At 38.9% G+C, this 13,137-nt stretch overlaps 1 protein-coding gene across 8 annotated transcripts in view; it reads right to left on the minus strand.

Moving 5' to 3' along the window:
- The window catches only part of LOC126871272 (uncharacterized), a 391,282-nt gene that overhangs the window by 41,985 nt on the left and 336,160 nt on the right, over window positions 1-13,137 (minus strand). For all 8 annotated transcript variants that reach the window (XR_007691603.1, XM_050629884.1, XM_050629885.1 and 5 more), the window contains one exon: window positions 1,441-1,574. Coding sequence is in view for 7 of the 8 variants with exons in the window: in XM_050629884.1 (XP_050485841.1) it covers window positions 1,441-1,574 (134 nt within the window). In the remaining variant the exon portion in view is untranslated. The remainder of the gene's footprint in view (window positions 1-1,440; window positions 1,575-13,137) is intronic.

The following is a 13,137-nucleotide window of genomic DNA, read 5'->3' on the forward strand; positions in this document are numbered from 1 at the left end:
TGCACCGAGTTGTGCTCTCCCAGGGTTACGGGAGACCTTGTTCTCTTCTGACGGTAGAATATATAGGGTGATAAAGTATTAGAAGCTATCTTCTTCGAAAGCACCGCAGATACCGAATTGAATTTGTCGACGAATTATGAGTTTATTGTTTTCCTCGCTTCGTAGTAATTTTATACTGCGCTTTAAAAAATTCTCTATGTTGATGAATCTATTCAATTAACGGCCAGCTCGTCGTATCTCGTCGCTCCTGTATCGTAACTAATTCATCGATATAATTAATGTCTGTAAAGCTTTTTACATTTTTAATGACTTTAATAGAGAATTAAACGAATCAAAATATTTTTATTCTTATTACATATTACGTAATTTTTCGTTATGCTCATAATTCGCAATAGTTAAGCTTCAAGAACATGAAGCTCTTCGTATTCGTATTTGTTTGTCTTAAATAGGTCAGAGGGGTTAACCTTTCACACTGTATAAAATTCTGGGGTGAGTGTTTATGGAATGGCATATTAAGTTTGCGTTATTCGTTATGCTGCACTTTATGTATAAATATATCTATGTATATATATATGTCAAAATATTTGTAAAGTTAATTTTGGTCAGAATTTAGATTTAATTGGCAACAGGGGGATTTTTCAATTAATGTAGTTGATGCACGAGCACACTTGAAATAGATAGAAAATTACTGAAAGCACGTATTCGCTTCGAACTCGAGTAGACCAATTTATATTCCGTATGCATATGTATTTTTCCATAGGGCTGGTTCAAGCGTTTTTTTACTATGTACAACATGAACGTGTTTTAATTAAATTGGTTGAACGTGTTGTACAAACGTTGCAGACGGGGAAAATAAAAAATTAATCGATACTGCAATGAAATTGGAATTTTTTATTTCGACTAGATTTTGATAAACGAAATAGTTTTTAAATCTGGTATCTTGTAATCTATCGACTGAATTTTTAGGATATTAATAAAAAATATATCCACAACAAACTGATTCAATTTTCGTATGAACATTTTATGGGAAAAATATGATGGGTCACATTTTCTGTTTATTATATGACAATAATGCTAAAATCCAGTACTTTGTTAACCAATAATACATTACCAAAACTATCTTTTTATTAAATTTGTTTATTGGATTCTCTTGAAAAATATTTATTTGTCAAAAAATATTGGCTATCACATATTATACATGTATTAGGTATGCCATTAATATTTTCATAAAGCTTCATCAATTTATCATCTATTAATAAATGACTTATATTTTCAGATCAAATATGTTGTGTTTCTCCTTAATCATATTATGTCAAAGTACATTATATTATTATCTTATCTTTCATCATCAAATAACATAGAAATCAGAAAATTAACGAAAGTGTACATAACATATCATTCTTCTGTAATTGTCATATATAATATAGAATGTTTTCTTACCTGGCCAGTTCTCTCTGAAGGTGATGAACCCTGGAGCGTGCTCTTTCAGCTTCAGCCGTAGCTTCGCGTACCCGAGCTTCGGCTTCCATTCGTTGTCGTCGTTCGCGTTCCACATCTCGTTGCGTAGCCTCTCTCTGTAACAAACGAATTAGTGTTTTCTATCAGTCAACGTAACGATTCTTGTTCCCGCTCTGGAGACATCTTTTTAATTTTCACGCAGAAAAATCTAGCATCTAATGAAAGTAAACACAAGTACATATTTCCCTTCATCTTCTCGAGCGAATCCATTCAATCCCCATTGAGCCAGTTCTTCTCCAGCGTCGTCCAGCAACGTTCCACTGCCCTCCATACCGATCATCAAGAACCTTTATTCATGTGCAAATTTATTTCACTTCAAGACCATTGATCTCATCATGGATGCACTGAAACGTGCACGTTTTTATCCATGGCTCTATCTCTGCAGATGTTCATCAGGCGAACGCGATTCGCTCCCCTCATTCATGATAATTTTCAATGCTGCTTCCACCCCTTCAAGATTCTGCTGAGTTTTATGCATCGTGAACGCTTTTCAACTCGAACGAGCATAAGCGAGCAAATTTATCGCCGACTCCACAGGACGCGAAATGAATCGTAAAAAAAAGAAAAAGAAAGAAGTTTGCCGAGGAAGTAAAATATCGGACAGTAGTCTGTCAGGCAAATACGACCTATTTACGATCTCTTTTCCGTTAGAAAATGTTCGTGTATATCGACAATGGGACTTTGGCTTCCGGCGACGTCACGTTAGTTCAGAATTTGTCGATTTCGATTTTATTTTCAGTGGGAAGTCTCGGCTATTGGAGAGTGAAAACTCGGGCTAGTAGGGAGGAAGGCAAATCGAACGAGAATTGTTTACGCGGTTGCGCGATTGATTCGATCAGAGATGGACATTCGTGTTAGAGGATTTTATGTTGGAATTAATTTCGCTCGGATTATCGACTGGAACGAACCTGAATTGATTCATCGTGGATTAATGGCTCGATATTCTTCGTTTCCTTTTCTTTGTAAATTTTGGAATTAAGATTTGCGTTAATTGACAGTATTTGTAACTTGAATGGCACATAAAAGGATAGATGCATGTCCGTGTAGAAGAAAATGGGACAAAGTTTCAAACGCTTGTTACTACGAAGATTATGTTTATGCGTTTATGCATTTATGCATTTGCGGAAAATTTAAATATATAGAATGTATTCTTATTATATTCTTAAATCACGCGAATATGTAAAATAGTATTTAGAGAACGCAAGATGATTTGAATTTTTCATAGAAAAAATGTTCACAAGTATCCTCTGTTTTTTATATTAAAATGAAACATTATTATAATACTTTTACGTTAAACAGAGATAGGTCAAATATGCTGACTTTTATACAATGATTGTTCCGATCATATTTCAAGTTATTCGTAACTCGAACCATATGCAAGCTTCTTTGAATTTGCACGACACAATCTCCACCACATTATTTTCACCAAGAACCAAAAGACAACCACGAAAGTTTCGGGGGTATCGAACATTTTCTTGATTAAGCTCGGCCCGATCGAGCAGAACGACCCGATAAAGCCAGGATGGTCGGCGTAGGAAGACAAAAGAAAAAAGAAAGACGGAAGAGAATGGAAGGGAGCTCGTCGATCTTCGGCCTGGCCGCTGGGAGGAATTATTCATGAATTTAAATCGAAGCGTTGCACGGTACATTGATTGCACCCTTTCGATTCTGAGCGCGGCTACAGCCTTCGTCTATGCTTCTGCTGCGAATCCGCTGGCTGTCCTATCAATAATTGCGCTCGACGAATGTGCCGAAAGCAGTATTTCACGCGATTTAACTCAATGTGCCCGCCGCGACTATCGACGTCGATAATAAATTGCCAGAACCGGTGGAACTTGGAAAATGCGCGACGAACCGCACTCGTATTGGTCCCAACTCCAACCAAACGAGTTTTAAACCGTCCTCCCGGCCTCTTCGATGTTTCAATTTCGTTGGATGTTCGAGAAATTTCCTCGGAATTCCGTTATTTTGTTTGTCAGGTTTTAGTGGATACGTTCGTTCCAGGAAAAGACCACATCGCTTTTTTCTCGTCGGATAGGACATACCGGTGTCTCAGGCCGAGTTCCTTGAAAGGCTGCAGAGAGTAAGTTGCTTGATCTATTTGTCGAAATGAAATTCTTCGAGTTTGGATTCTTTTAGATTTTTGTAGAAAAGAGACGGGTAGGATAAATGTTATTACGAAGCATTCTCTCGATATCAGGAAGGTTAAATATCTTCGAGTATTGGAACTGTTATTAGGTTTGCACGTAACTCAGTCAAGATTTGTACCTCGTTTGAGCGTTTTACAAATTTTTGTTATCAAAGCAATTCGGTCAATTGCTTGCCAACTGTTACAAATAACGATCGCGTTATTTTATCATTGAAATATTTCTTAAGTTTGAGAAAAATATAAGATGCGTGATATTTGGCATATCTTCTACGCTGTCTGCGTATTGTCAAATGTTCCGATTTGAAACGGGAGGATTCGACAGTCTTCTTGCTCGTTGAAAGGAAATCCAGGTTGACACATAAACGCGTATTACGCGCAGGATTAATTCACTGTACATATTCACGATGAATTGTGTCGATCGTTTAAAATCTAATCTACACTACGACAACGAATCAAACGTGCTTTGTATCTTACAGCCCTGTCAAACCTCTTCTTCATCCCCGAATTCATTTAATCCTACAAAGAACACCGAATACTACAGCATTCTTATCTTCCCTTGTCTCGATCTTTCAGATCCTCCGATTTCACTAGTAGTTTGCCAGACGAAGAAAATTCAATCTTGCAGGAAATTCGACGCTCTCTAGATCGAACACAAGCGGAGAATTAAACCGGGCCGCGCTTAAAGTCATCGCGATCGAAATAGGTGGCGGTCCATTAAGCGGAGTCAGGTGAAAGGCGTTTAGTCGAGGGTCGAAACGGGAGATATCGCGGAATACAATCTGGTAAAAGCCGAGTGACCACCGCGTACGGGGCTTAAGGGATGCTTCGATCGGATTTATGGAGCCTTAAATCCCGACGAACGTTCTTCTCCCTCGTTGTGCTATTCTTCTTTTTCGGGGGGGTGGCCACTCGTCGAGACGTAATGCGATCTTGTCCTTTTTCGGCTGCCAGTCGACGGAAACGCCGCCATTGCAAGGCTTTGAAGGAAGCACAGGCCAACCGGGGTTACTTTTGACTTCGTAACTTTGTCTTGTCTATAATTTAAAGAGGATTTAAATGGATGCGAATATAAAAGCTGGAAAGCTTTCGTATTGATTTTCATGTAGAGATTTTTCAAAGGCTTAAGATCATTTACCTTTCTATTATTTTGAGGAAGATTTATTATGCTATCGTGAAATAATATATGATAGTGTATTATATTACAAGCGATATTGTTTTAGAAGATTTCAATAGAAAAGTAATATTTGTGTTGGTGACACATCGATGATTGCTTAGACTATTTCAGCTATTACGCGTATTATGCGATCTCTTAAGCGTTAAATAATATCGTTTGGAAGGTGTTTCCATCGAAAAATAACAATACTTGTGTGCACTTTTCAGCAATTGTATAATGATGATTATTTAGAAGGATCGTTTGAATTTTACAGAATTCAATTTCATTAAGATCAGGTATGTGGTTTCAGAAGAATTAACTCTTTGCAGGTTGAACAGCGTTCGACATTTCACTGTAACTGATATATCGGAGACTTTGTTTCTTGGTTTCTCGATAAAATCACGTTCGTGTGGAAACGAAGCGAGGCATTGAAATTGCGGAACACAGGGAGCAAAAATTAAGGAATACAGTAGCAGTGTCCGTGAGAGAGAGAGCTTAACGTATTCTAAAAGGAACGGCATTGCTTACACAACGAGTAAGGTGGGCACGTCGATCGATAACCGCATGTGAGTTTCATTCGAGACACGTGCGTCACGTAAAAAATTTACGTTCCTAACGAGATTCAGCGATGAGCTGTCTCAATGGCGTATCGAAAGGATTCATCGATAGATTAACAAGCTTTCGACCGTCTTAACAATCTTTCTTGTACACGTTTTATTTACATCGACCGACAATTTTTTTTCTTTCTTTCTTTTCTTCTTCTAGGCTGTAGTCACAACTTGGAAAATAGATATGAAATCTTTGATGTTAATTTTTACGAAAATATGATTCATAATCTAATTCCTCGAACATTTGTACTCGATCATTTATCACGGAAAGGTTCATTTATATACCCGTTCCTTAAATACGATTACTACATCATCAATCACAAAAGAGTTATTTCTCATGTTCATCCCTTCTTCTTTGCCAGCCTTATAATACGCATAACATGATATAATGCTATATAAGCTTGTAGTACTTAGGTTACACTCCTCCTTAATACCTTCTACGAAATTTCTTCCTTGAAATATGGACATAACATAATATATATGTGTCGAAACACTTTATATAATGATGCAATTAATTTTATTCATAAAAAGTCAAACCATTTCTGCACTATGAACGAGCCAACTTAATTCCTTCACGTATTCATTAGCAACTAGCTCCGAGCCTGTCATGTTTCCGCTAACATCGAGTTCCGTTCTTAACTTAATACTCTCGTTAATTATATTCATTCGCCTTAAAATTCCAAATTTCTTATTTATTCGCTAATCTCTTAAACACAGTACAACGTTTCAATTCACTTCATCGTATTAACGTTCTCGATTTAATTACGAATAAATTCACTTCGCAAGTTCCAATAAGTTGCAATAATCTTTCGTGTTTCACTCAAAGCATGTGACTCTTCCATGTGCCTCATAATATTAGCAATCTTAATCTAACTGCGAATAATTTTCGTTACCAAAAATCTCCAATGTCCTATTTTTCTATCGCCAATACGTTCCAGGAAGCTTTTCCCTTTAATACAAAGCGACGCACTCCTCGCAACCCAGCTTTTCCATACGCCTGATAATTTAAATATTTTTAATATAAATGCGAATAAATTCAGTTATCGAAAATCTCCAAAACCCACTTTTCTATCACCAATACACCCCAGGAACATTTCTCCTCTAACAACAAGCGACAAACTCTCCTCGTAACTCAGCTCTCCCATTCGTCTCGTGATATCAGTAGATATTCCTAATTGAACTTAATTATCAAAAATCTCGAGAATCCCATCTTTCTATCACTAATACGTCCCAGGAACATTTCCTTCTTAACGCAAAGCGACACACTCTTCGCAACCTAGCCACGCAGCTCTTCCATTCACCTCGTTGTATTAGTATTCTTGGTTTTTCGGCGGGCAGGACGCGGCGTCGCGTCTGTTCAAAGTCCCCGGTGACTCAGTGCGTGCACGCGTTCGTTTCATTCGAAGCACGTGCGAGCCGCGAGGAAGCTGCGAGTGGACCTCCACGTTGGACCGTCGACGTTGGCCCGAGTTAAAAGGGTTCCCGATATGTTTCGAGGGCTCGTTGATCGAGTGACAAATTATTAATGAGATTCGCCAATGATAGCGCGTACGCGTATTGGAGAAACGCGTGGAGGGCTGAATAATTCAGAATGCGAGCAAATTCTCGGCCACGATCGGATTTCTAGCTACTTGTACGCGAGGGGATCGTCGTTTTCAGAGGGAAAGTAAAAGCTGGAAAGGCAGGTGAGTGGTCGTGGCGCAAAGGGATTGATAGCTGGGTCACGTGCCACTGATCCTCACCTCTCGTCGTTGGGAAAGCAATCGCGATAAATCTTGCAGGCTCCTTCGCGCCTTCTAGGAGAATGTTGCCCTATGGGGACGTAACTGTGCCATAGTTGTTTTATTACGACGCGTATCGAGTCAATTATCTGCCCTTTTTAAATGACAGAGGATGTGTTACGAAGTTGGTCATCGTCTGATTGCCTGTGGCGAGTCGTTCGACGTAATTTGGAAGACCCAGTTTTTAGCGAATGGATTTTGTATTTTTGTCTTTAGTATTCGTTTGATAATTGCCTGAACGGTACAAATGTCATTCTACGAGGTTTTCCAGTAGAGAAATTATAAAAACGCGAATTTCTTTCCTCTTATGACGATGTCGTATAAACATAGGATCGTCGTTATTTTAGAAACATGAATTATAGAGAAACCAAGAATAGAGTTACGAGAGTTATTAGTTATTCTTATGGAATAAGAATAGAAAAATAACATATGTATTTCATACAAATACCAATGACTTGTCCAAATCAAAATATCAAAACTACATAAGTATCTATAAGATCATGAAAAATGAAAAAAATCAATTTTTCTCTTCAAACATTATCAAACACACCGTACACATCCATACAATCCTTGAATTGCAAAAAGAATTACTCTCGAAAACAAAGATTCCACGCATCGCGTTTCACTTAACAGAAAAAGAAGCTAAATTCGTGGCGCAGATGTGAATTATAAAAGCTGGTGTCAAACACCGGACACGTATCAAAGGTAGCCACGACAAACAATCGCGGTACGAGCACAACTGTGCAAACAAGATAATTAACACCTCTCGACCTCGACATTATCGGTGCAGCATACGAGCCTTGTGTACTTTTCCATTTCACGGACGGATTTCACGTCGTTGTTTGTCGACAAACTTGCGATCGATTCATCGAATTGTGCATTCGCGCGAAAATTCGCATTGCAACAGCGCCGATTAATGCTGGCTATGATTTGAAGCAGTTTTTGCAGGGTGTATGAGTCTACAGGCTACTAAAGCGAATCGATGTGCGAATAGGAGCGAGTTGGGTCGTTGGACGCGTTAATATTCATGTTCGTTATGGCTACGAATCGCCTTTCTCTTTCGCTTTTTGTATGTTCTACTTTTTTAGTTTTTATTATCAACGAAAAATTCTTTGGCTTCGATTATTTGTACAACGATGATTCTGCAATTTCCTTTGTTTCTTTTGTCGTAAGTGAACAATTTTTTTACTGTCGTTGCATACTCTACTTGTTCGTTCTTCATTGTCAACGAGGAACAGATAGTACAGATTTTATGGGTTAGCTTTTGTCTGGTACAGTTATATGTTTTCTACAGCTTGGTATAGTCTTACTATATTTTTTGTGAGAGAGAGTAAAAAATAATTTTGTGACACAAGATCGTGAACACGATATAGCACATAAAATTAATTCTTTTTGTAAAATAGATGAAACATATTCGTATTATTACGTCTACTATTACTATTATTAGACGTTACGGAGCTACATGATCTATAATTTTACTTCACATAATATTATGAACGTATAAAAAGTGACTCAATATTAATTTTTCTATTTTATTATAATCTACGAGAAGCGTCACACAGATCAACGAATCCTACGAATTTTAAAACTCCATCGTCTCTTTCATTAATACTTTTTCGTATTATCCGCATATGCAATTTCGCTTCCAAAATCCAGCCTGGTACAAAAGCTTCCATATAACCATTACCGACCGTATAACAATTTCGCGGCGGTTATCAAAAGAATCGGTAATCGTAGAGCATGCCTCAGTGTAATTCGAGTAACGAACCCAAATGCAAATTCACCTTGCCTCTGGTGAAGAATAATTAAATCCTTTCTCTCGTATTTTCATGGTTTTCCATTTCGACCGGACAGTGTAACGCGTTCTTTAGCGATCGATCGGTAATTAGTCGAACCGCGATAAAGGAACCGTAACTTACGATCTTCGACACGACGTTGCACGAGTTACAAACGACGTGGTCCCGTTCATTTACAAAATGAACGCCAGTCAACGACGTTTTTCCACGAATTCGTCGAGTTTCGTGCGGTTGCACGATCAGCCTCCCGGTATCGTATTATTTAGGGGTTGCTTTCACCATGATTTATCGCTGTGAACCGCGTTGATACGCGTCGTTACATTGATCCGTGTGCTAACGATGATAACGCTAGTTTCGTACACTCGTTGAAAATCCTGGAATTAGCCAACAGATATACGGGGCTATTCCTCTCGGTATGCACCGTGCGAACCGCGGCTACGTTTCCGGTATTCTACTCGAGAGAATTTGTGAATCGTACGGCTTGCTACAGCAAGAATGCTGGGCATAGCGGATCACGGTTATGGAAGAAATTCTTTGAACATGTTGGAGAAATTCGGTGATTCATGGAGGAATAATATCGTGTAGAATTTTGATTCTAAAATTTCCTTTCTCAATTTGAATTTCAGTTTATTTATGGCGAGCAAACACATTACAGTATACAATATTATATTACAGATTACAAGTTATAATAGAATTATGAATTAAGACGAGGCACAGTACAAAAAGTACTTCGTTGCTTTTTAAGTTTGAGAAAATATAATAATAGATGGATGTGCAATGTTCGTATTTAACGCAATGCGATTGAAACCAGAAACATACCCAAACGATTTGACACTGCATATGAAGGAGATCCTAGGATAAGGTATGATATCGCAAGTTTCTTCTAGCAGCAACATTGATTTTGAAATTCTTAATGATTTCAGGGCAATCTATAAGCACGTTAAACACTTTGTGACAAAATAGAACGTTTCTGAGTTATTCTTCTACATTCCAATTGACTTGTAAGGCCAAGAGTAGATATTATGGGCTGATAATCATGAAATGTAAAAAGCATGGATTCATCACAGTACTAAAGTTTGTATAAATAATAGTTTTCTTTCCTGTAGCAGCATCCTTAACCTTTTCAAACAAACATATTTTTTATATTTCGTAGTCAAATTGGATCTTTTGTATGCAAAATTGATTTTCTCGCTGTTCTACGTGTTTGAAAAATCTAAGAATATTTCGCGATGTTTATCAATATTCCTACGATGTTATATAATTCCTTGCTAAGATACAAACCGTTTTCCAATAAAAATAAAAATTCGCAGGATGAAATTTACTTTATGAAAATTAATTTTGTCGTTCAATGTTGCCTAATTTTCTTTGTCAAATTTGTTAATTTTCACGAAAACCAAATATCTTTTCTAAGACAACTCAAAGGTTGTAATCACATAAATTTTCGATATCTCTCAATATGCAATTGTCAGAATAATCATAGTAATTTTAAAAGACGTAACGCCGTAGGTACTGACATTAGCGATGCTCGGGTTAATCAATCTTCAATTACTTGGACGATCTTGATCATAAGACAGAGAGAGAGAGAGAGAAAAGAGCGGATGAATAGAAATCGTGGAGGGTTTGTGTGAGCTGAATCGGAAGAGATTCAGCGGGCGTGATTCAAATCGTCAAAGTAAACTCTGTCTTTTACGAACGCACGAGGCGCATGAATGCTTCATTCATCGGCACGGAAAGCGGCCGGTGAATGGGTGTCTCTCATGGGCACAGATATCTACGCGTGATACCTGCGGCAGAGCTTAAATGGCCCATGAATTTCCTCGTTACCTTTTTCTTCTTGTCCCTTCTCCTCTTCCGCCTCGCATTTTTATCCTCCAAGCTACCGTGTGCTCCGATTTCAACGAGAAACTGTCGAACAACGGTATTCTTTTAACAGAATCGGTGATATCAATTTTCTAAGACGAGAACAGACTGTGTTTCTTCTTTTCCGTCAAAAAAACGGGATCTTCGACGGTTGAAACAATTTCACAGGTTTTTCATCGAGTTCAAAGGATAATCATCGCTTCTACGATTTCGCAGAAAAGAAGAAAATTACAGATATTCGAAGGTGAAAATAAAGAAACGATCGTAAGAATGAAATATTTTTTTTGGGAAAGTAAATGGTTCACCATTTCTTCTTCTTCGAAGTTCAAGTTAAACAACCCTTCGCCCTTATAGTTATAAGAAAGACTAATCCAAACTTCATCTCAGTCTTCAGAAAAGAACGTTTCTTCTCCGCAGAAATATAGCGCACTTCGAGTTTTTACAACCGCGGTGTGCGCGACTTCAATGCTGCTCCCTCGCAGGGGAGAAATATTCTAAACTATAAAGAAACTACGAAGCGCCAGAGACGCAAGAAACGTAAACGCTTCCCCTTTAACTTAGCAATTTGACCTAAAAACTTGGTTTCTACCACTATCGTGAAATTTCTCTCTTGCTTGAAAATTCACGCTTTAACGTCCTTCTACATTTCCCAGTTTTATACGTCGTCGAAAAAAAAGACTGCTGGTTCCGTTCGATTATCGTACGACTTTTTCTACGGCCACAGCAGCTACTCTTTCAAAGGACGTGAATCGAGGGACGTAAAAAGTTACGAAAGTATAGAAGTTACGAAACTAGCCAGGACGGTTTTGTTACGGGACAACGGTTATGCCCATGCTAGCCAGACAAAACTTTTTACCCGATTGTCGTTTATAGCGCGAGACGAATATCCAAACAAGTTCAACGGTACGATTCGCCGCGAAACTCTTCCTGGCGTTCAGAACGAATGGTCCGGCTAGTTTCCAGCAACGAATAAAATGTTTCATCGCTGGAACTTTCAAAGATAATCCGTTTTGCTCGTGTAACGATAATAAAATGAATTATGCCTTCCGTTTGTATGGTGTTTTGGTTCGCCTTGAAATGTCCTTTACTTGAATATGGAAGCTTTATGCGATAGTAGTTTAATAGAAGTTAGATGGCTTTGCAGGACATGGGTGCAACTACCGCTCTATTCGGGGAGTTTAAGTGGCAAGAAGAAATAAGAAATTTTTTACTGGAGAATAATTACGCCGAATATACGGTTAATCGTTGTAACTAAAGTAATTTATCTTTGCTTCTAGATTCATCACAAAGTGGATATCAGTTTCAATTTCTCGTACGAATAACAGAAAGTATATGATTTTCCAAACAAAACTACACTAAACGTTTTTAAAATCGCAAGGAATGCTCCAGAGACAATAAAAGGTATAAAATCACGATGCAATTATGCTACTCGTAATACGACATACTTTCTAACGAACCCAAAATTACTCAACTTCAATGTCTCAAAAGAAAAATCGCAATTTTCCAAATATATATCCATCGCTCCGATCTTGAACCCGATACACTGTCCTTAACCTCGAATCGCTCTATTCGCACAAAGCACCATATGCAACCCCGCAAATTCTTAAAAAATCGATCTATAAATGTACCTTTATATTCCCCATTCACGTTCTAACCCATATACTGCTTCATTATCCAGCGAAAAAAAGGAAGAAAGAAAGGAAGGAAAAAAAGGAGAAGTGAAGGCTGGACGCAGCACGCGTGTTGTTGGTAACGGGTCGAGAATCGAAAGAAGCTCGCACGGCCACCCCTCTCGAGCGACTCACCCTGCTCTGCTTAGTGAGGTTGGCGCCCATCAGCCGGCGATTCTTCGTGGCGTCGAGGACGTTCCGACGGGGGGTGCCCTCTCCGCCGGGACATTCCCGTCCTGAGGGTGCAGAGGGATTGACCCCTCCTGCTGTTCCCCAACGGTGCACTCGTGCGGCCACCCTGCCTATTGGGCCCTCCACCAGTCCCCTTAGAAGTCGTAACGTACTACCCCTACACGATAGTCCACCACCACCACCACCACCGCCACTACCACCACCACCACCACCACTGACACCACTAGTAACGCAGCTACCAACGCCGTTACTACCACCGTTATTATTCTTCTGCCCACGACTGTCGCCGTGTTCGTTGATAGTCCCACTGTCGTCACCGATAACACCACTGCCACCACCACTCCTGTCGTCGACACTTTCACCCTCCACCTCCTTCGTTTCCAGCCTCGTTGTATGTTTCGTCTCCTCCA

The sequence above is a fragment of the Bombus huntii genome, chromosome 11, assembly GCF_024542735.1.
Source record: "Bombus huntii isolate Logan2020A chromosome 11, iyBomHunt1.1, whole genome shotgun sequence".
NCBI lineage: Eukaryota > Metazoa > Arthropoda > Insecta > Hymenoptera > Apidae > Bombus > Bombus huntii.